The sequence below is a fragment of the Podarcis raffonei genome, chromosome 6 (assembly GCF_027172205.1).
Source record: "Podarcis raffonei isolate rPodRaf1 chromosome 6, rPodRaf1.pri, whole genome shotgun sequence".
In the NCBI taxonomy this organism is placed as follows: domain Eukaryota; kingdom Metazoa; phylum Chordata; class Lepidosauria; order Squamata; family Lacertidae; genus Podarcis; species Podarcis raffonei.
Window position 1 is genome coordinate 70,558,428 of NC_070607.1, and position 22,500 is coordinate 70,580,927.

Here is a 22,500-nt window from a genome sequence, read left to right on the forward strand (position 1 = left end):
TATGTATGTATGTATGTATGTGTTGTTGTTGTTGTTGTTGTTGTTGTTGTTGTTGTTGTTGTTGTTGTTGTTGTTGTTTCACTTCTGCAGGATCACAAAATGCACACAGCCCCTAATGCAAAACATTGATCCTTACTGGAGAATCTTCTTATTTTACCCTCCTTGATCAAAGTTTCCTAAGCACTCTGCAATGACCTCAGGCACAGAGGAGGAAAGAGCTGGTTACAGCTGACCTAAAAATCGTTCTGTCTTCTCATTAATTTATCCCCAAAGCTTTGTGGGATGACAATATACAGCTCCAATATTGGCCTTGCACCTCAGAGTTATGGTCTCACATCTCCACAACAATCTGTATGAATTGTGCTCCCTTTGTGGCACCATCCTAAGAATGCAGGAAGAGCGTGCTAGATTGGGCCAAAGGCAGATGCCTATGGGAAGCCCCACAAGTAGGACCTGAGCGCAACAGCACTCTTCCTACCTGTCATTCCCAGCACCTGGAATTCATAGCCGTGCTGCCTCCGACAGTGGAGGTACATCATGCTATGCCGGATGTTGTAGCACCAACAATCCAAAATAATAGGCTGTTCTTATCGTCAAAGAGGCTAGCAAGGCTATGGCATTATTCTGGGTGAAACTCCTAATGTCAAAATGGTAGGAGGTGGCAGGAAGACGATGTTCAGGAAGGATTGCAGGGTGCATTCCAAAGTGCTGCCCCATTCCCAAAGCTGCAGAAGGAAAGAAGGTAAAAGCATTCCACATTAAGATAGATGAGAAAAGCAACACTGAAGAGGGTGGGAGGACAACCCTGGAAGGAAGGCTGTCTTTCGAAGAGAATGCTTGCTCCATCCACATGCTGGCTGCCTTGAGGGAATGCCATGGGGAGATCAGTTATTGTTCATGATCCACCAGCAAGCTGAGGAAACAAAAACAAGGGGTTCACAAAACTCAAATGCAGGAGCGGCCCACCCATGAGGCATGGTGAGGTGACCACCTTAGGCAGCAGGGTCCACTGGGGCAGGAGAACCCGATGTCCATCTTTCTTTCCCATCCTCATTTGTTCCTGATATAGATCTCCCCCCACCCCTTCTTCCCTGGTGCAGAGGGCAAGGCACTATTATGGTGCCAAATTGGCTTGGACCAGCCCTGCTCAAATGGACAGACTGGGCTACAATTTAGTCTAATAATTTTTAAGTATTTCTTTTGCAAGAATAGCTACAACTTATTCTAAGGAACATGAAGTATGGAACACAGCTCTGAAATGCCAAATAAAATTTAGATCAGAATCGAGACACACTATGTGACCTGATTCTGATGTAATGTTAAGAGGTCTGATTAGAGATGGGAAGGCCTGGAAAAAAAACCCCGGAAAAATTGGGGAAATAACCAGTTTTTCTCCCTTTTCCAAAGCCGTTTTTTAAGTTTGGAGGAAAAGGGGGAAAACTGGTCCCCTCCCCATTTTTCCAGTTTTTTCCAGGCCTTCTCATCTCTAGGTCTGATGCACTTAAAAAAAAAAAAGCAATAAAAGCAAAATTGGAAGCAAAATTGCAAATCTACATCGATCAGTACTCAACCTGGAAAGAGCATGGTGGTCAAAAGTTCTGGAGAGTCCAATAAGTCAATGATGGCACGCTGAAACTTCTTACTGTAGTTTGATTGCAGGTGGCTGCAAAGAAATGGGGAGAGTTGGGACGGTATCTATATATCTATATCTATATCTATATCATCTATATCTATATCTATATCTATATCTATATCTATATCTATATCTATATCTATATCTATATCTATATCTATATCTATAGCTATATCTATAGCTATATCTATAGCTATATCTATATCAGGTGGTAACAAGAGGCAAGTCTTATGGAACCTCTTCTTCTATGGGTGACTTCTGAGATTAGGAGTAGCCAATGTGGTGCCTTTCAGATGTTGCTGAACTACAACTCCCATCATCCCTGAGTACTGGCCCATGCTAACTGGACATCCGCTTTGAGGCCTCCCCCCGCCATTCCGTCTCCCCACAAATACTGCATGAATTGTCAGGAGCCACCAACCTTCTCCATGAAGCCACATCTTGCCAAAACTCATAGAGGATGAAGCAGGCATCGCTCGACAGTTTGTGGGCAGACACACTACAGGAAAAGAAGACAGGCCATGAGGGAAAAATGTTATCGCTACATGTCAGACAGTGTATAGTCTCTGACCCCAGGATTCACAGCCAGCCTAGCTCTTGAACCATCTTCACAAGGATGTTTAAGAACTGCCAGTGCTATTCAAAGGATCATTTGGCGTGTTGTGACAGCCCCATTTTTTGCACAGCCTGCATTCGGCAGACTAGCAGACATTGAATTTTTTATCTGATGCTGTGACCTTCCACGTCACCTTGACTTTAATGAAATTGCTGGACATGCCGATATTCTTCACTCACAAGAATTGATACTAGCCTCAAACTCTACTAAATAGGACCTGTTCACAGAACCACTTCTGAGTGGAACTGGGTGTTATACTTGCTGTCAAAAATAGTAGCCCTGTGTCAAGTTTCCTTCCAAACATTGGGAGCTACCAAGAATGTGGAATGTGGGTGGGTGACTGTGATGAGGTTATGGCACACATAAATTGGTTTAATGTTTTGGAGGATGCTGGTGATTGGGGATCAAAGGATTTGTTGATTTCAGATCTCCCAGTTTCTCATTTTTCCAATCTTAGATTCGGTTATCCACATTTCTGCAGCTTTTTGCAAATTTCATTTTTTGAATATCCTCATTAAAATGCTTCAGCATTTTAGGTGTGCCTTCCTCCTAATAAACATTTTTGTGTGTGCAGTTTTGGCTAATGTACACATTTTTCCTAGCAACTACCTGTTATTTTCACTAACATATTCATTTCTATGCATGCTTTCCCCCAAATATATGCATTTCTCCAGACATTATTTGGTTGGAGAACTACAGAGAAAATTTTGTATAAATGTAACTTCTGAAAAATGGCTGTGTTTTGGTTCTCCTATAGTTTAAGACCCAGCAAGGTCATAGTCTCATGCTCCTTCAGACCATATCCTGCCTTGAAGAACTGCCACCACACAGCCAATTCCAGCAAACAATGAAATTGTGCCAACTTTCCCACGAAGATAATTGATTAATGCTAATACCTTCCCAAAGTTTTTTTTATTATTATTACTGTATGTTCATTAATTCAGTAACTTAATCTGCTGACTCTTCCTTTCCCACTGTTTCAATGATGAATGCTTTTGTTTTCCCCCAGTATTTGGAAGTAAAATACAGGCAGTTACTAATACATTTCCAATTACTTAATGCATTTTCCAACAGCAAAAATAATTACAGAACTAGGAAAGGGGGGAGAGTCTGCATTCACAATCATCTGAGTGTGCAATTTTCTTTCTGTGCTTCTGTTTGTTTTGCCATCTGTACAGAAAAAGAGTAATAATATTTCCCTGTAATGAGTCTGTATCTTGTAGTGCAGCATTCATCTACTTTATGGGGGATGTTAGGTGGGCAATTTAGTTCATAGATATATTTTTTTCAGGAATAACTCTAAAGCAACCCTGTATCTTTGTTCTAAATAATACCACTAAGCTGTTTGGGAGAGTGAGTTAAAATTAATAGCCTGAAGATGGAGAGTTCGACAAAAGCCACAATTGCTGTTCTTAACAACATTTCTCATCCAAACAGCCTATGAAAGTCAAACTCTGGAAGACTTACTGTAGGCAGCTGCTCTGTCCGGCTGTGATTTCTGTGTAGGATTGGAGAGCTTGGCGGAACGCCTCTAATCCATTGTCTGCCACTGAGATCTGTCTCTGTGCCACCAGGATGTGCTGCAGAAAGTGGCAGAGGCAGGAGGGGGAAGAGAGATGGTGAGGGGTGATAGACCCAGTTCCAGTATGCTACATGCAATATCCCTATGATCAAAGGCAGCCCTTTGTATCTAAGGACTGCATTCCACTTAGAAACACACACACCCAAACAGGTTCTGCAACACCCACTTATATTGATTTGGCAACTTTATAGAAGAAGCCAGTGACTGCAATTTTTGTTGGGTTCCTCCAGACAACCCATTTATTGAGCATTCATCCTGATTTGCATGCAACTTACATGGAGGCTGAATCGTTTTTGGTCTTTATTACACATTTGTTCTGGTTTGGTTGCAGAGAGGTTATAGTACAATGAGTATTCACCCTGCATCCATCCTGATGTGTTTGTGGGGCATTTAGGTGTCTCCCCATTACTCATTTGTTCATTCCCATGCTTTCCAATGCATTTCACCATCGCTATCCTAAAGGCAAAAAGCCCATTTATTTATTTCTTAAAGTGAATTTGTTGTACTGAAGCAACAGAATGCTTTAATCCACTGTAATTGTGCCAACCTACATTTCCTGGAATGTGCTTGAGTCCTTCCAGCAAAATACAGTCTGGAGTCCCCTTTTGTAATGGCACATATTTTCTCAAAGGTTGACAGCTTTAGAAATGTCAGTTTTGATCAAACTTCTGCAGAGGCTGCCATATAAATATGTCATCACAAGCTGGAACTAGCAGCTTCCCTTGCTGAGTGATCACAAGTACTAGAGAACTAGACTGCAACACCACTGACAGCCCTGGGCAGAAGAGAAAGATCTGGTGGAGGCAACTTTTCTCACCCTTGTAGCCCTGTGATATAAAAAGCTGCTCTTTCTAAAATCCCTTCCTCTATGCAGCTCTCAAAGGCATAGGAGCCCTGTCCTTTACTCCATCTGGTCATTAAATCATCTTCTTTTGTATCCACCAGTATATTAATAGTATCCCAAGCACATTGGCTGAGGGATTTGCTCATTTTGATTATCAAATAAACGGAGCGGTCACAATTAAACTTACAGAAGAATCTCTTTCTTTGCAGACCACATCATCTTTCAGAGGTTCCAGCCTTGGACTCTGAGTAGACAGAAATGCACAATTATTGCAAAAGGAGAACAATGAATGTGAAAGTGTGAAATGTATAATTGACTTAATGACTGCCTTTTTTTTGCCAGCATTCACAGTTGCTACAAACCACGACTTGGCTGCCATAGAAGTAGTGCTTTCTTTCTGGGGGTACTCAGGGATACGCATACCCCTAAACATTTTGTGAATCTTTGTACTTTTGTCCAATTACTGTATTTATTTTTTTCCGATTTGACTATAAAATGGTTATTTTCTTGAGTCAAAATGAGAGTACCCCTAAACATTTTTTTAAAAGAAAAAAGCACTGCATAGAAGTATGTCAGAGCAAAAAACCTGGTAAGTTGGCCTGATGCAATATATATGAGAAGAATTGGAACCCCACTCCCTTTAGGGTCTAGCCTTTGTGCTTTTGAGCTCTTCCCAGAAGCAAAACCAGCCATTTTTATTGGTATCCAGACATAAACCAGTGGGAGTTTTAGCAGTTGGTTATTTGATGTCTCACAGAATGTGTTATGGGTGAGTGTAATGTGTAGGAATCAGGGTAACATCAGATGGTATTTCATACGTATGGAACACGCTTAAGAGACCACACACCATAGGCAGAACTCTCCTATCTCCGGACACAATGATTTTCAACAGAGGCAGTTCACATTTTCAGCTGCAAATGATGAGCCTGCATATATGAATCAGCTCCAAGGTAATGAGGAGGATATTTCATTATCTCATCAGCAGAAGTCCCATCTTCTTTCATAGGCGGAACAGTAAAAAACCCGAGGAAGTGAGTCAAATGGTATATAGGAACCTATGTCATAGGAGCCTAGGAAGCCTGCCTTATACTGAGTCAGATCACTGGCCCATCTCACTCAGTATGCACTGAGTATACACTGACTGGCAGCAGCTGTCTGGGATTTCAGGCTGGAGACATTCCCAGCCATACCTGTGGATGCTGGGGATTGTACCTGGCACCTTCTGCATGCAAAGCAGATGTTCTGCTACTAAGATATGGTCCTTCCCCAGAAAGATTGGAAAGTGGAAAGAACAAAATTTTCTGACGTGTTAATATATGCATTTATGTATTGTGTGGCATAAGCTTTTGTGGACAACGGTTGACTTCACTGAGCTTATGCCATAATGAATTTGTTAGTCTTTAAGATACCACAAGGCCTTCTTTCCCCTTCCCCCCTCTTTTTTCCTTTTGCAACAGGCTAACACAGCTACTGTACTGGAATATTTCACAGTAAACACCCTCTAGAGATGCTCCTTAGTTCTCTGTTTCATTCTAGGGTTTTGGCTAGGTTCAATTTCAGCAGAAAGAATATGGACCTTAATATAAGCTGTGAGAATGCGTCACCTCCCTCTGAAGTATAAAGCATTCTTTATACATGACTGGAGACAAAGGACTCCTGGCACCATAAGCAATTCTATAAAAACTTTTATTCCTTTGTCTTCGCCCTGGTAATATCCCGGAAAGGGCACAAGAAAACCATTTTGTTTAAGGACAGAACTTTATTTAGGATTTTACTGCCACTTTGTTTTGAAATATATATGATGCTGTACATTGAACAGACTCTGGGTTGGATCCAGACTACACCTTCCACAGACAGAAAGGCTCCTTTCAGCTGGGGTGCAATGGAGGGATTTTGCTAGGAGGTGGAGGGAGGCAACATTTGCCAAGTCACTCAGTCCTCCAGGGGTCACCCAACCCTCTGAAACAGTGTGGGAGGTGGTGCTGTGGGATACAGAGGGGTGGCCAGGAGTCACCTACCCTCTTCTACCAGCAGGAGCAATGTCTGGATCTCCAACTCATAATGTATTAGGCAGGCAATGCATGTACATATATTTGAAACACATCAGAGTCACAAAATGGGGCCCACCATATATAAGCCTTTCAGACTTGGTTGGTTAGTATCGGTTGCTTTGGTTAATGTAATAAACCTTAAAAGAAAGGTTGCAATATTTCTATTGACACTTGGCTTCTGTACTCCCCCCCCCCCCCGCCTTACTATAATTACATATCTTAGGGTCCCTTGACTGGTAATTGTGGCAGTTTAAAACTGACAGTTTAAAACTGGCTTAAAGATGGGTTTAAAGCATAATCTACTAAGAAAAGGTACAAAGGTGGGGCCTAATGGATAAAAATAAATCAAATCTTCCAAACCCTTGTCAGTAGGCAAGTTGACTTTGAGAGGCTGGGAAAGTGATGCCTGATTATAGGGTTTTATGCTCAAAGATTCTCTGGTCAAAGGATGGAGAATTCAGTCAGCTATGTCTAGGGAAAACCTGGACTGCCCCAACAGGAGATGATATTAAAGCGAACTAAGTTGTATTTTGGACCAGATCCAAATGCCCTGAGAAGCAGCCAGGATCTTGGGAAAATGCATCTCTGTCCTACACAGAATCTCCATCATGTATTATTACTAGCAGTTCCATCTTTTGGCCCACCTTACATTCCAGTTTGTCAATAAGCTGCTGTAGTTTGTCGATCTCAGCTGTCCACTGGCTGTCAGTTTCCACACAAACACCTGGATGCAATGGGGAAAAGGGAGAAGAAGGAGCTGAAATCATGCAAAGTCTCCTCCTGCCTGTAGTTCAGCGGATAGGGAGTACTTCTGTAGTGTCGGCAGATGGATGGCATGGCAAACCTTCACTCCTTTATTTTAGCACAAATAAGGCTGGTCTATTTGCTTGTTATTCCTCCTTGACCCTGTGGCATTGCCCACTCCAGCCCACAAAGGAAGGCAATATTCCATTCTCTCTCTCTCCCTCTCTCTCTCTCTCTCTCTCTCTCTCTCTCTCTCTCTCTCTCTCCCTCCCTCCCCATAATGATTTCCTTGTGGTTGCAAATGTTTAAAGAATAATGTGCTCTATGCTGCAACACAGACAGTACCTCTGCCTGGAAAATAGCTACGATCACTTTTGTGAATGTACTTTCTTACACTGCTGGTGTTGTGGTGAAAAATGTAACATGGGAGAGGCCTGGCCTGTGTTGGCTCACAGATCAGAAATGGGCTTTCAAGCTACTTCCAGGCTTGTTGTTGGAACAATGCCTCAGGGCCTAAGTAGATGTTACATGGACTGAGTGGTTGCCACTTGCATGGTGTGACATTGTCACACCCAGCATTCCCCAACCCTTGAAAGGGTGGAGAATGCAGAAAGTGATGATATCACGTCAGGTGTTTCTTTTACTTGACGTTACTTGGGAGATGTGGGCTGGAGACAGTTCCTTGTAGGGTGGGGTGGGGAAAAGGATCAGGCTGGAAGGCCTGACCTAGAAGTAGCCTGGCCTCGTGGGCTATTTTGATAAGTGGGTGTGGCCACCTACCTGTCAGTCACCTGACTGCACAGTGCTAAGGTTAGAGATAAGCCATTATCGTTGCTGCTTTTTATTATCAAAGAGCAAGCAGGGGGCTTGTCTCCAGTCCTAGTGCTGTGGAGATTAGCACTAAGATCGGAGATTCTCCTCTGCCTGTAAAAGGATAGCTAAAGACAGCAACAGAGGTTTATCTCTGATCTTAGTGCTGTAGTACAGTCTAAGGTCTACTTAGGCCCTGATTTGCAGCAATTCATTAGAAAGAAAGGCCCAGTGTTTCTTCTTATGAAGGCATTAAGTGTGCCTACCTTTTGGTGTACCTCTTGTATCCCTTGTGTACACCACTTAGAAAGTGCTGTATAAATTATTAAAATAGGTAAATAAATAATTCGTGTCCCTCGCATGCTGACTTCAGCATCAAATGGCGACCTGCATGAATAAGCCCCCATGTATCAAACTCTGTACCTAGAATTTCCATATAACCTTTCATGACCATGCTTTTTTCGAAACACAGCGCACACCAAGTCGCCAGGTCACTGAGTAATCAAGGCCCTGTTCATGTGTTTGTTCACATGGAGGACACTAACATGTAGCAACAGGAGTGGGGCTGTGCTTCAAGTCCTGTTCTGGATGCATGGAGTCCTTATGCATGAGTGGTCAAATGTTTCATTTGCATCAGGGGCCTCTATTACATGCGTGAGACCTCTGTGCTCAAGATGCTGAAGGTCTGGTGGTAGGAAGATGATGCAACGGTGGGGTGGGGAGGGGGTGCAACTAGAAGCATGGTCCTGCTCTGCTGCTAGATGTGAGCACTCTACATGGGAGTAAACATGTAAACATGTTTTACTATGTTTTTATATGTGCTGTAAGCAGCCCAGAGTGGCTAGATGGGTGGGATATAGTAATAATAATAATAATAATAATAATAATAATAATAATAATAATGTCAATAACGCTCAAGTGATGAGAAACCAGGTGATGTCTACAGCTGTGTGCACCAGGCCATTGTTGACGGTGGCCAGGGAATTTGTACAAGACTTTGTTACTGCATTCAGACATTTTATACCCTATTTTTTCCAGAAGCCACCCCTCTTCTTCTGGCAGTGAAGCAGCTAGCCTCATACCAATGTGAAGTCTGACAAGAGGGATGGGGAACCTGCCAGTACCTGTGGTGAGCATCCCTGAATAAGGATCTGTCGGAGACAAGCAGATGTTCTTCTGAGCTCTACGGCCACATCTTTTAGCAGTGCGTGGACCAACAAAAGCTTCTGATTTGCTAACATCGTTCCTGAAAAGCACAAAATATGATGATGACAATCTTATTATTTTTTTCAATGTATTACCTGCCCTTCACCATCAGGTCCCAGTTCAGGTTGCAACAATTTAAAATTCAATATTAAAAACAGTTAAATTATAGATAGGGTAAAGAGATGTATCTTCAGCATTCACCAAAAACTGTGTGATGAAGGTGGCAGGCACACACAGCTGCCATAGAGAATGTCTTCTCCCAGGACACCCCCCCCCCAAAAAAAAACCCTCCAAAGGAGGTGGAACTAATAGGGCCTCCTCTGCTGTTCTTAATACCCAGGGGGGACTGTAGGGAAAGAGGTAGTCTTTCAGATATTAGGGGCTTAAGTCATTTAGGGGTTTAAACATAGTATCAACACCTTAAACTGAGCCTGGAATTGAACTGTCACCCAAAGCAGCTGTTTTAAAACAGGGGTTATATGAGTTCTAAAGAGAATCATAGCCAGCAATGCATGCCTAAGAGTCACTTCTGCTGTGTGAGTTTCTGCACACAAGGCCCCTCATTCTTCATGGCAGGAGCACAAAGGAGACATACCCTAAGCACACTCTTGGTCTAAAATCTGTAGGGGCTTTTTCTAAAGCATTGTATTATTTACTAGTAATTCTGAAAACTTCAAGGATACGAAAAGTGGTATCCGCTTTGGGAGATCAGATCTAATAAGAATGAAATATTGGTTCCTCTCAGTTCCTGTGGGTTGCTTCTCCCTGGTGGCAATTACGTATTATTCCTGTCTCTGCAACTGAATGTCTATGTGACAGCTCCTCTGACTTCCAGAACATCACTGCAGCATTCAACCAGGCAAGAAATGCAGGAACTGCTCCCAGAAATGGTGGGGACTAAAACCACTAAAAGATAGCCTCAAAGTAGAATCATACTGCCCAATCTCATTAATAAACCAAGACTACAAGATATTCACATCAATCTTGGCCAACCGCCTAAAAATCTTCCTACACAAGTTAATAGCCCCAGACCAGACTGGGTTTGTCCCTGGCCGCAGTATAACAGACCCCATCAGGAAACTACTGAACCTGATCGAACACAGAAAGGCAACCAAACTCCCATTGACAATTATGTCCCTAGACATCCTCAAAGCCTTTGATTGCTTGGAGTGGAAATACATATCAGCAGTACTAACTAACATGAAATTTGGCCCCAACTTCCTACAAATCCTCAAACAAATATACTCCCAAGCCTCAGCAAAATGCAGAACTAACAATATGGATTCTAATACTATAGCTATCCAAAGAGGCACGAAACAAGGATGCCCACTGTCTCCCTTCTTATTTATCCTGGCTCTGGAACCCCTAGCAATCCGCATCCGAGCAGCCACAGACATCAAGGGAGTGGAAATAAAAGGCAGAACCTATAAATTAGGGCTCTTTGCAGATGACCTAATGGTCACAACACCAGACCCCATAAGCACAGCAACCTCCCTAATCAGAGAACTCAACACATTTGCAATGGTGTCAGGCCTACAGGTAAATTTTACAAAGTCAGAAGCTATGTGCTTCAACACCCCTCCTCACACCCAAAAAGAACTCACGAAGGTCACCAAAATAAAACTTTGCCACACCAAGTTCAGATACCTAGGGGTACAAATAACCAGAAACCTCAATAAATTGTACCTCCACAACTACAAGCCCCTGTGGCGACAAATTAACAAAGACCTAAAGAGATGGAATAACATGAAATTCACTCTCTCAGACAAAATAGCCATGATCAAAATGATCACACTCCCAAAACTAACCTACCTATTCCAAACCCTCCCAACCTGGATCCCCTCAACCCAACTTCACAGTTGGCAGAGAAAACTACACTCTTTCATCTTCTCACATAAAAAACCAAGAATAAGCCCCAAATACCTGCACCTCCGCACCTCAGAAGGAGGATGGGGAATCCCCAACATAGAAGCATATTACAATGCCAACCAAATACGCCATATAATCCTATATATACTAGAAGATGAGACAAAACAATGGGTACACCTAGAGAGGGACACAATTGAAAACACCTGCACCACAACATACCCACGCCTCCCAAACAAACTAAAGAAAATTCCCACAACACTTAACAGGTACACACAGACCATGCTCAAAGCATGGAAAACACAAATAGGCAAACTATCCCCAACCCCATCCCCACTAATCCCCCTGGCGTACCACCCATTATTCCACCATGCAGCACAAAACCTCCAGATAAAAACCTGGCGAACCAAAGGCTTATATCGCCTAATAGACTTTTATAAAAATAACAAACCCTTGTCAACACAAGAAATACAAGACAAACTAGAAGACACCCAAATGACCTGGTTAACACAACACCAACTACATGCCCTCTTAAACAACCCAACAGTAAAATCAGCAGCAACTAGGCCCCTGACAACCTTCGAAAACCTCCTCCTAACAACAAAGGGAAACGGTAAAGGTACGGTATCCGCAATATACAAAATACTACTCCAAAACCCCGCAAATCCCCTAGACACAATCAAAAAACAATGGGAGAATGACATAGGCTATGAGATTAACCCCACTCAATGGACCAGAATGTGGTCTAAACCCCCCTTTAAATCCATATCAACGAAAAGAAAAGAACTCACACTGAAACTCACCTACAGGTGGTACCTAACACCAAGGAAACTAGCGCTAATACACCCAGGAACCTCACCAAAATGCTGGAGAGGGTGCACCTCCACAGGCACATACCTCCACATGTGGTGGGAGTGTCCCAAAATTCAACTATTCTGGACAACAGCCATACAAGAAATATGTAAAATAACTAAGCAAGTAATAGACATCACCCCAGAATTGGCCCTACTAAACATCTTCCAAGACAACAATGCCCATTTACACCACAAAGAATTCATAACCCACCTGCTCTCAGAAGCCAGAAACACCATAACCAGACACTGGAGAGACCTGTCAGGAGTAAGCATGGACCAATGGTACCAAATAGTATGGGAAACAGCCCTACTAGAAAAATTAACTAATAAACTGAAACTGACATGGGGACAAACAGAAGAAGACGCCTTCACCCCAGTATGGCTCCCCTTTATCACATACACAGCCCAACAGGACAATGACAATAATCCACCAACAGCATACAAATCAATATGGCTAACCTGATCCAAAACACACACACACCTCACTCACACACAAAAACAAAGATCACCACAGCCAATCACAAGCAAACAATCACACCCTAGGCCAACCCCAACCTCTCTCACCACCAAAGGAACACAAGTGAACAACACAAGCAACGCTGACACCAAACTCTACATACATTAAACATAATAGAATCACCGCCACCCGACCCCACCCCCATCCATCTTCCCTCTCTCCACCCCCCTTTCTTTTTTCTTTCTTTTTTCTTCTCCCCCTAATGCCTCAACAAATGAAACGGATTTGTAAAAATGTTACATGGAAGAAGAAAAAAAATACGAGGCACTACACTTCTGTAAAACAAGAAAATCCTTAATAAAAAATATTTAAAAAAAGAAAAAGAAATGGTGGGGACTGGGAGAAACCCTGGGCCAGAATGGGATGTCGGATGTAGACTGCACAATCCACTCCAGTCCTGCCACTGTCCCTATTGACTTTGTGGGCAGATGAAATATCAGTAGCAAAATAAAGTTCCATGTGTAGATGGAGCCTATCCCTCTGGTTTGAGATGAGGAGAAAAGGAAGGAAGGAAGGGAGGGAGGGAGGGAGGGAGGGGGGAAGGGAGTGCTCTGAGGCCATTATCACATGAAGTGGCCTGCCCAGAGAGCCTTTCTCCTCAGATTTTGGTGGCGCCGTTACATCTCTTCCCCACTCCCCCAACTATTTCTTGTACCTTTCTCGGCCAGCCTGTTCTTCAATGGTGTCTGCAGCACATTCCAGTGAGACCTGCAGGGACTGCAGCTGGTTCATTGTCTCGCGAAGTAAGAAGCGGGTCACAAACTGTTCCATTTTGGAGGAGCTCTCATATACCTGGAGAAGTGAGGGCAGGGGGTTGGGGGACACAGCAAAATACTTCTGAACAATCTTTCCCGAGAATTGCTACCATTGCTCTTGCTCTGTTCAATGCCCGGTGGAAACTCTTCTTTCCACCATCCAGCGGCGTTCACCAAGGAAACCACCCGGCAGAAGGAACCTGAGCTCTGATGCAAGTTCAGAGCCTTGCAGGGTAGACACAGTCAGTATCGTGCTGCTGCTGCACTCTAACATCTTTTACCCAAGGAATTCCAAATGCATAAATATAAAGGGGAGTTTTCAATACCCTCAGTAACAAAGAGAAAGAAATGCATTGAGATAAGGATTACTTTCCATACATGAGGAGAGGGGGCCACACAAACAGAAGCTCTGCACTGTTATTGTGGTTTTTTGGGGGGGATTATAATTACAAATAAAAAAATGCTCAAAGCACTCTCACATAAAATTAAACCAGGAGCATATAATCAATAGATCTTTGAAATATTAGCAGGCACATTTGTTTGTTACTTTCTTTTGAAGTGTTACCTTCCCTGCTGCAATTAAGTTTAAGATTATATATATATATATATACCAGTGGGCTTTGTTCGACGATAATGAAAATGAATAACTAAGAAGTGCTTTATCCACCAAGCTACGCTGCGAATGAAGAGCCTCTGTTTTCACACACAATGGAACAAAGGGATATATATATATATTATTAGCCACGCTACCCGAGCACAGGTAATAATGCAATATTGTGAAGCTTCTGTTCCCCTCCATTTTTCTGTACACTAAAGATGAGCCGCATAAAATGGCTACTTCATCCATCCAGATAAATTGCTGTTGTGAGCACAAATCTATTAGGCCTGACCTGATTATATAATTGTGGATTCAGTCATCTGGCAGAAAAGTTTCTGTCAAGAGACTATACTTTTAATCCAGTTGTAGGTGTACTTAGATGTAACAGCAGCTGTAGGATCCTTGGATTATTGGAACATAGGTTGTGCTGAACAGGTATAAATTGGACAGTGCAAGTGCTGCTTAAAGCAGAGAAGCAATGGCAAAATAAACATAGTGCTGTTTCATAGAATCATAGAGTTGGAAGGGATCCCAAGGGTCATCTAGTCCAACCCCCTACAGTGCAGGAATCTCAACTACAGCATCCATGACAGATGGCCATCCAATGTCTGCTTAAGAACCTCCAGTGAAGGAGACAAACATGGCACAGGTCTTGCAGGTCGCTGCAGCAGCTCCCTCGCTATCCATGTCTCTTGGTCCTAAATTTTACAATTTAGAATATTCATTTAAACATCCTTAAAATATCAATTACTTCCTTTCTTCTCCTTCCATGGTTCATTTTGCATATCATAAATCTCTGCATATTTTACATAAACTAAGCCATTCAGTATTCCATTATTACATCCATCAAGACTTATTTACACTGTTGAATTTAACTTAATGCTGCCAACGTTTTCGAGTGTACACAGTTTCTCCCCATATATTCAGTAAACATTTTACAATCTTCTTTAAACATATGTTCTTCTTGTTCTCTTATTCTATCCTCTTTACAAGTCCTGGTCACAAGCTCCCAGAGGCTGCAATCAGCTAAACGGAACTGCTGCTGGCTTTTAACTTCTCAAAAAAAGAGAGAGATTAAAGTTTGTTATATCTCATTTTATTAGGATGGTGGGGATATAATATGAGCCTTCAATTCTTGCTGAACAGATATAGCACCACATTTATTTTGCATTTCTTAGCTTATTGAAATTTGCCGCCTGACTCTGAAACTCTAAAAGGAAGTACATTGTGTAAGATGTTGGTGATGGCAAGTATCCATAAATGGCAGGGTGGATTTTGAACAAGAGAGTCAATCCATCTCCAGAAGACCCAAATGCATTACATTATTAGTGCAATTAGTTGATTAATTCCTATGGCGGTTTAGATGGATGTTAAGGGGATCTGTCCTCTGTGAAAGGTCACTCAGATGACAAGTGCAATGACTCAGTGGCTAAAGAAGAGGTCTTTAATCCATGAGAGCTGGGCTGAAGTTCCACTCCTGCCATAGTGCAGTCTTGGCCAAGTCTTGAGCTCAGTTCCTTGCTTGTATTGCAGTCAAGCCCTTTGTGGAAGTTTGCGCTGTATTTGCCACCACAAAATGGAAGCTGAAGAATGACTGGGCTGTGTGCTTTTTACAGCCAGTCCAACAAAGCAGATGGAGAGGAAGACTAGCGATAACAGCAGCGGCAGCCTTTCAGAATAGTCAAAAGCTTTCATGACTACCTGTAAAAGTAGCTTTTTTCAGCCGGAACTCACCAGAACTCAGTTCTGGTACCTCTCAGGCACCATTGCCATTCTAAGAGAACGAGGGAGGTTCCAACACCTCTTTATCTAGAAAAACAGCATTGATTATTCCCATATTGCGGCAGGATGTGTGTTTGTGGGGGGGGGGTGAATATGAGAGAGGTTTGCCCAAGGATCCCACCCAATGAGTTCATGGCAGAGGCAAGATTTGAAGCAGGAAGTTCCTGGCTTCTCAATGAGCTTCCTTGCCCACAATACTACACCAGCTCTCAGTACTGGACTTTCCTGACATATCCCGATGATGCCATTTCCTTGCACAGACAAAACTAGACCTCTGAAACACACATATTAGTTTTTTGGTTTTTTCCTGAACCACACATATTTGGTTCAACCTGTTTCTTTGTCTGTTGCTCAGTCGTGGTGCCAGCTATTTATTTATTTTTGTTAGGGAATTATTTTTTTTACCCGGCTCTTCAACCTAAAAGGATTCCTTGGGTAGCTTACAAATCACAAAAAAAAACCCCAGACAGCCCCTGTCCCTGAGGTTACAATGTAAAAATGCATGGCACCGAAGGAAAATGGATTGGAAGGGAGGAGGAAATAAGCAAACTCAAGTTCAAGTTCTTAGTTACATGTTGTTCTAATGAACAGCTGGAGTGGAATGAGTTGCAGAATGCACCTCTACAGAGCTCTCCAGTGGTAAAAATGGGAATAAGAGTTGTTGTGGCTGATGGAAGACCTAATGCAATGGAAGCCTGTACAGTGGTACCTCAGGTTAAGTACTTAATTCGTTCCGGAGGTCTGTACTTAACCTGAAACTGTTCTTAACCTGAAGCACCACTTTAGCTAATGGGGCCTCCTGCTGCAGGAGCACGATTTCTGTTCTCATCCTGAAGCAAAGTTCTTACCCCAAGGTAATATTTCTGGGTTAGCGGAGTCTGTAACCTGAAGCATATGTAACCTGAAGTGTATGTAACCTGAAGCGTATGTAACCCGAGGTACCACTGTAAATGTTGCTGAAAGACATTCCACCATCCCTGGCCATTGGCCAGGCTGGCTGGGTCTGATGGAAGTTGTCATTTTGAGGGCCACAGGTTTGTGATCTCTGGGTTAAAGGCCTCAATAAATTAAATGTAACGCTACTCAGTTGGTAGAGCATGAGACTCTTAATCTCAGGGTCTTGGGTTCAAGCCCCACATTGGGCAAAAAGATTTCTGCATTGCAGGGGGTTGGGGTCCCTTCCAACTCTACAGTTCTATGATTCTACTACTAATAAAAATAGTAATTTATGGCCCACCTTTTCCCCTTAGGTCCTAGGGTGGGTCAGAACAATTTAAAACAAAATACCATCACTAGAGGGATGCGGTGGCGCTGTGGGTTAAACCACAGAGCCTAGGACTTGCTGATCAGAACGTCGGTGGTTGAAATCCCCGCAACGGGGTGAGCTCCCGTTGCTCGGTCCCTGCTCCTGCCAACCTAGCAGTTCGAAAGCATGTCAAAGTGCAAGTAGATAAATAGGTACCACTCCGGCGGGAATGCAAACGGCATTTCTGTGCACTGCTCTAGTTCGCCAGAAGTGGCTTAGTCATGCTGGTCAGAAGCTGTACACCGGCTCCCTCGGCCAATAAAGCGAGATGAGTGCCGCAACCCCAGAGTCGGCCACGACTGGACCTAGTGGTCAGGGGTCCCTTTACCTCACAATCACTAGAATAGGCTGAGTCCTAAACTATGCATCTCAAGTGTCAAAGCCCAGGTTTAAGAGGTGCGCACAGGTCAGCAAACCTCTTGAAGCAAACAATTTAGCGAAGATTTCCTAAAATACTATATGCCTAATTGAGGTGCTACAAAATTCTACAATCGATTGGTTGACCAAAAGCAAGACTGTTGTCTGAAACCAATCCTAAAACATTGTCCTGTTTGTGTCAGCCATCCCCAGTTCAGCTGTTCGCTGGTGGTGGGAAGTTTGATTACAGGAGCCATCATGAAGTCCTACGCAGACAGAACCATTTCTGTGTAGGAGATAAATTACCGAGTAACGTAAGGAGGCAATGAATAATTAGATACCAAAATGGGGCTCATAAATTAAAGAACAGGAAAGATGCCAGAACTGCATACAATAAGCTGATAGGGGGAAAAAAGGGAGGGGCCATTTTACCAAGGTAAGCATCACCCCAGTGCAATTTCTGTGAGATACTCCATCAGCTGACAGCATCTGCCTGGTTGCTGCTCTGAACAATGCACTTCCATTTCCATTGAAAGGGAGGAAGAGGGATTTTTGATTCATTAAGTGCCAGCAAAAGGCAAACTCCAGTGTACATCCTTTGGCCACAGGAGCTTCCCCCTCCTGTTCCTTTTCGCTTCATAAATATGCTAATTTCCCCTTTCTTCTGCATTCCTCCTTCTTTCAAAATTCCATTTCATGGAGACATGATGAATCTACTTTCCAGCTATCTCTGCTTTGCAAAATTATCTTGGAGAAACAATCATGCAGTGGGGTGGAGAATCTGACTCAGGATGTTTCTAGACAGGGGCTTAATATTGCAAGGATATCATTTAGATGTTGGATGATTGTTAACAGTTTTTTTAAAAAAAGCTTCTCCTATTTTTGCTGGAAGGGGTACATCCAGGTTAAATGGGTGAGAAATGCAGGCTGGCATTTTGGTGCCAACCACATCTGGAAGACCCTTTCCCTCATAAATGGAGATAAAGCAACAAAGAAGATGAAAAGCAAGAAAACTGCAGTGATTAGGTCAGATCTGGTCACATCAGGTTAGGTTTATTCAATTTATAAATCACTTCCCACTAAAGTACAACAAAAACCTAAATAAAGAACAAAAAACAGATTCAACAGCACAATACTGCTATCATTAGTGCCTCCCAAATGTCCAAGAAAACAAAAAATGCCATTGCCTGTCACTGAAACAATGACAAGGTTGGTGCCACACAGACCTGCTTACGAGAGAGCTTTCCATAAATGGGGTGAATGCTACAGAGAATTCACGTTCTCTTCTTGCCACCCTCCAATTCACTCTCAAAGGGCACACACAGAAAAGGACTGCAGATGATTATCTCAGGGTCCAGAGAGGTTCAGGTGGAGACAGGAAGTTGTTTAGGTATGGTGATCCCAAGTTGTGTAAGGCTTTCAGGGTCAAAACCAGCACACACTGAAATGGTGAAGGGCCCAACACAGACCTTCTAAACCAGAGGAAGTCGATGCAGTGCCCTCCAAACACTGAACTACAATTCCTATCACCTCTTATCACTGGCCATGCTTGATGGAGGTTGATAGGGTTGCAGTTCAATAACATCTGGAGAACTCCATGTGTTCTGCTTAATTCAAATATATTCCTGTTTCCTGGTTGTTGTGGCTCAGTGACAGAGAACAAAGGGCAAAAGAAGAAGAAGAAAGATCTCAGCCACTGGTGACTGCAAGGGCTCAGCTGTATATCTCTCAGCCATTGTAAGAGTGCCCTATGAACTTGGATGACATCACAATAGCACCTGGTGTCAATCTCCCAGCCACAGGGGCTTGTAGCAACATTATCATAGCTGCTTCCCCAGGAGGAGAGCCACTACCCTGGTGGCATGATGGGGAATAACATCTCCCACAGGAAAATTAAGAAGCATAAGTGTGATAAGTCTTCAGACCAGGACAAGGACAAAAGGGGAATTTTAATCTGCTTGAAAAAAGACAAGGCCACTGTAAGTACCAGTCGATTAGTTGCTCCCCCATATCATCACCCCCAAAAAACACCAGAAGCTTTGTACAACTGCAGCCTTGTACAACTGGGTATAATACACATCCTCCCCCTACACAAGGTTTCTCTCCTGCCAAGCTATTTCTACATGCAGAGATTGTGCCATAATGCTGACAAGACTAGCGGTAGCGAAGGTGTTGCCCTCCAGATATTACGGGACTACAATTCCCATCATCCTTGACCATGTTACCTGGCACCGATGGGAGTAATTGCTCAACAACACTTGGAGAGCATCATCTTGGCTACCCATGAACTAGACCCAGGGACCACAGTGTCACCACCATCTTAAGAGATCTGGGAGTGAGTATTCTCAGCACTGCCAGCACTGGAAGGCTCTCCTCTGACAAAGCCACCCGGGGCCTACTTTGCTGTCCATTCAGCACCAAAGAAAAACATTTCAGAAACCATTTCAGGCTTTTCAGACTTCACTGCAGCCTTGTTTCTGGCCCCAAATGTATAACTGTGGATCCTTCACACATATCCCTCCATGTAGGTTGGTGGTATCACATTCTATAAGTGGTGATGGTAATCTTCAAAAATATTGGAGAGATTTCCAGATATCAGGAGAGTGCCTTTTTGCACTTATCATTTATGGTGGCATAACTGTTGTTTCCATCAGGGTTTCTTTTCTGGCATATTGCTGAGCAACTTCATTATTACTCAGCTAGTATTTTGAAATGATGTACTATCCCTACCCCTATGTACCACAAAAAATTGACTTTTGTGAAAGATCTGGAATGGATCATCAATATTTGCATTTGTGCGGCATTGTGTAAGCATTGTCTCAGTTTTTGTGTGGAAGGGTTGAGAGACACCTGTTTTCCTTCCGTCTGACCACTGTGAGAGGAGGGATATATACAGGGTAAGTCTTTTTAAAGTCTTTTAAAAGAGGCCTCTGTATCCACGGGGCCTCTTTTAAAGGACTCACCCTGTATATAGCGAAAGGAGTCAATGGTACTGAGTCAATGCACTGCCCATGACATCAATTATTACCTTCAGACAAAATTCCATCACATTAACAAGGTTCACCATAGTTCAGGCAGACATGCAGATCTTCTTCTAATCTCCTATCCTCCCACAATATTCCAGCACAACAGGCATTAAAATAAAAATGATAAAAGCTATGAAACAGCTACCTCAGTGCTCACGCTCATAACTCTGACATTTGCTGAGGGACACAAGGGTACTTGAGGGATAGAACTACAGCAGTGGCACTTTTCCCATGAGGGCACAACTCACCCTTAGTTTGGAAAGCAAAACCTCAAAGTCACTAATAACTGTGATGTGTGAGCAAAAGTGCAGGCAATCAAGCTACAAATTAACTCTTTAAAAAAGCTGGATCAAATAGCAACAGTGCTATGATAAATGGCAAGTGTGGAAAGGACCTAATTCTTCTCAGTCAGCTCCCGAGAAGAGACATCTATTGACCATCCAAAGGACTGGTCAGCCAATGAAGTTGAAGTATGAGAGATTTGCAACAGACAAAAGGAAATTCTGCTTCACACAACATTTCATTAAATGGTGTATTTGAACAAGATGTGGAGGTGGCTAACAATGTAAGAACATTAAGAAGAGCCTGCTGGATCAGGCCAATGGCCTGATATGAACGGTAACATATCTTTGCTCGTAATGAAGGTTAGCTAACTCTGGGTTATAGAGATTACAGGAATTTCCTGCTAGTGAGACCTAGAGATTCTTCTGCACAACACACACACAAACATGCCAATTTCCTGCGATGGTAATGACACAATTTATTTAGTTTGCAGTTTCACACTTTTGCTGCTTTGTCCTTGCTATTCCTGCAACTATTTCTTCATGGAGCACCACATTCCCTATTTCACTCCATGTCTCTCTTCTTTCCCAAATTTTCAATGCAATCAACCTTAAGAGGGAACACTATAAAGAGCTGAGACTAAGCTTCCTCAGTTCCACTAGTGCAGGGGTCAGCAAGGCTTACCAGGCATGGGCCAGATCACTCCTGCAGAGATCCTCTGTGGGCCGGCACAGCGCAACACTGGAAATCGCATCTGCATCTGTCTGCAGGGCTAGAAATCACTTCTGCACATGCCCAGACACCAGAAATTGTGCCTACACAGAAGCAATTTCCAGCATCTGGGCATGCACAGAAGCGATTTCCGTAACCATGGAAGAGAGTCCCTGCACCGCACTGCACCAGTTTAGCGCAGTGCGTGGGGACTTGCCCAGCGGGCAGCTCGGTTCAGGGGCTGCTCGTGGGCTGGTTTAATGGCTTCCATGGGCTGCTTCTGGCCCATGGGCTGCAGGTTGGGGACCCCTGCACTAGTGCATTAGATTTCAGTACTACTGAACACAACTGATTACAGCAAATCATCCACTGATCTACCAGTAGATCCCAGTCTACCTCTTGCCCACTCCTACCCTAGATCTGCCCCACCCTTCTAGGGCCCATGCCCCACTCGGGGCAACTTTAAAATCACAATTTTATACACACACACACACACACACACACACACACACACACATATATATATAATGCAACATTAAAGATCTGTTTAAAAAACAATGGCAGTGCTAACAGGTAAAAATGACCTTCATAGTACTTAGTAGGCCAAAATGTCCCAGAATAAAAATGTCTTTACCACCTAGCTAGCAAATCACAATTCATAGAACAAGGTGTGATATTGCTGCAGTCACTTAGAAGGCCCAATCTCTTGCTGTCATCAACTGTGCCTCCACCTCCAGAGCAGGGCAGGTTGTATGGAAAGATGAGGATGAGGATGATGATAATTTATGCCCCACCCATCTGTTTCCCATAGGTGGCAATCCCATAGGTACACTGGACATTTAGGGCTTTAAAGTTGATCACCAACACTTTAAATTGTGCCAGGAAACAAAAGGGCACTCAATGAGGATGCCGCAGGACAGATCAAACACAGCCTCTCTGGTGCCCACTAACAACCTAGTT

General features: G+C 43.2%; 1 protein-coding gene across 1 annotated transcript in view; it reads right to left on the reverse strand.

Annotated features, from left to right (window-relative positions):
• Positions 1-551: 551 nt before the first annotated feature.
• Positions 552-22,500, reverse strand: part of NECAB3 (N-terminal EF-hand calcium binding protein 3) — an 80,297-nt gene continuing 58,348 nt past the window's right edge. Inside the window, exons 6-13 of the mRNA XM_053393933.1 lie at positions 13,379-13,515; positions 9,405-9,526; positions 7,371-7,450; positions 4,863-4,919; positions 3,717-3,829; positions 2,055-2,132; positions 1,572-1,663; positions 552-913 (exon numbers count right to left, since the gene is read on the reverse strand). Coding sequence (XP_053249908.1) covers positions 885-913; positions 1,572-1,663; positions 2,055-2,132; positions 3,717-3,829; positions 4,863-4,919; positions 7,371-7,450; positions 9,405-9,526; positions 13,379-13,515 — 708 coding nt within the window. The 3' untranslated portion in view covers positions 552-884. The remainder of the gene's footprint in view (positions 914-1,571; positions 1,664-2,054; positions 2,133-3,716; positions 3,830-4,862; positions 4,920-7,370; positions 7,451-9,404; positions 9,527-13,378; positions 13,516-22,500) is intronic.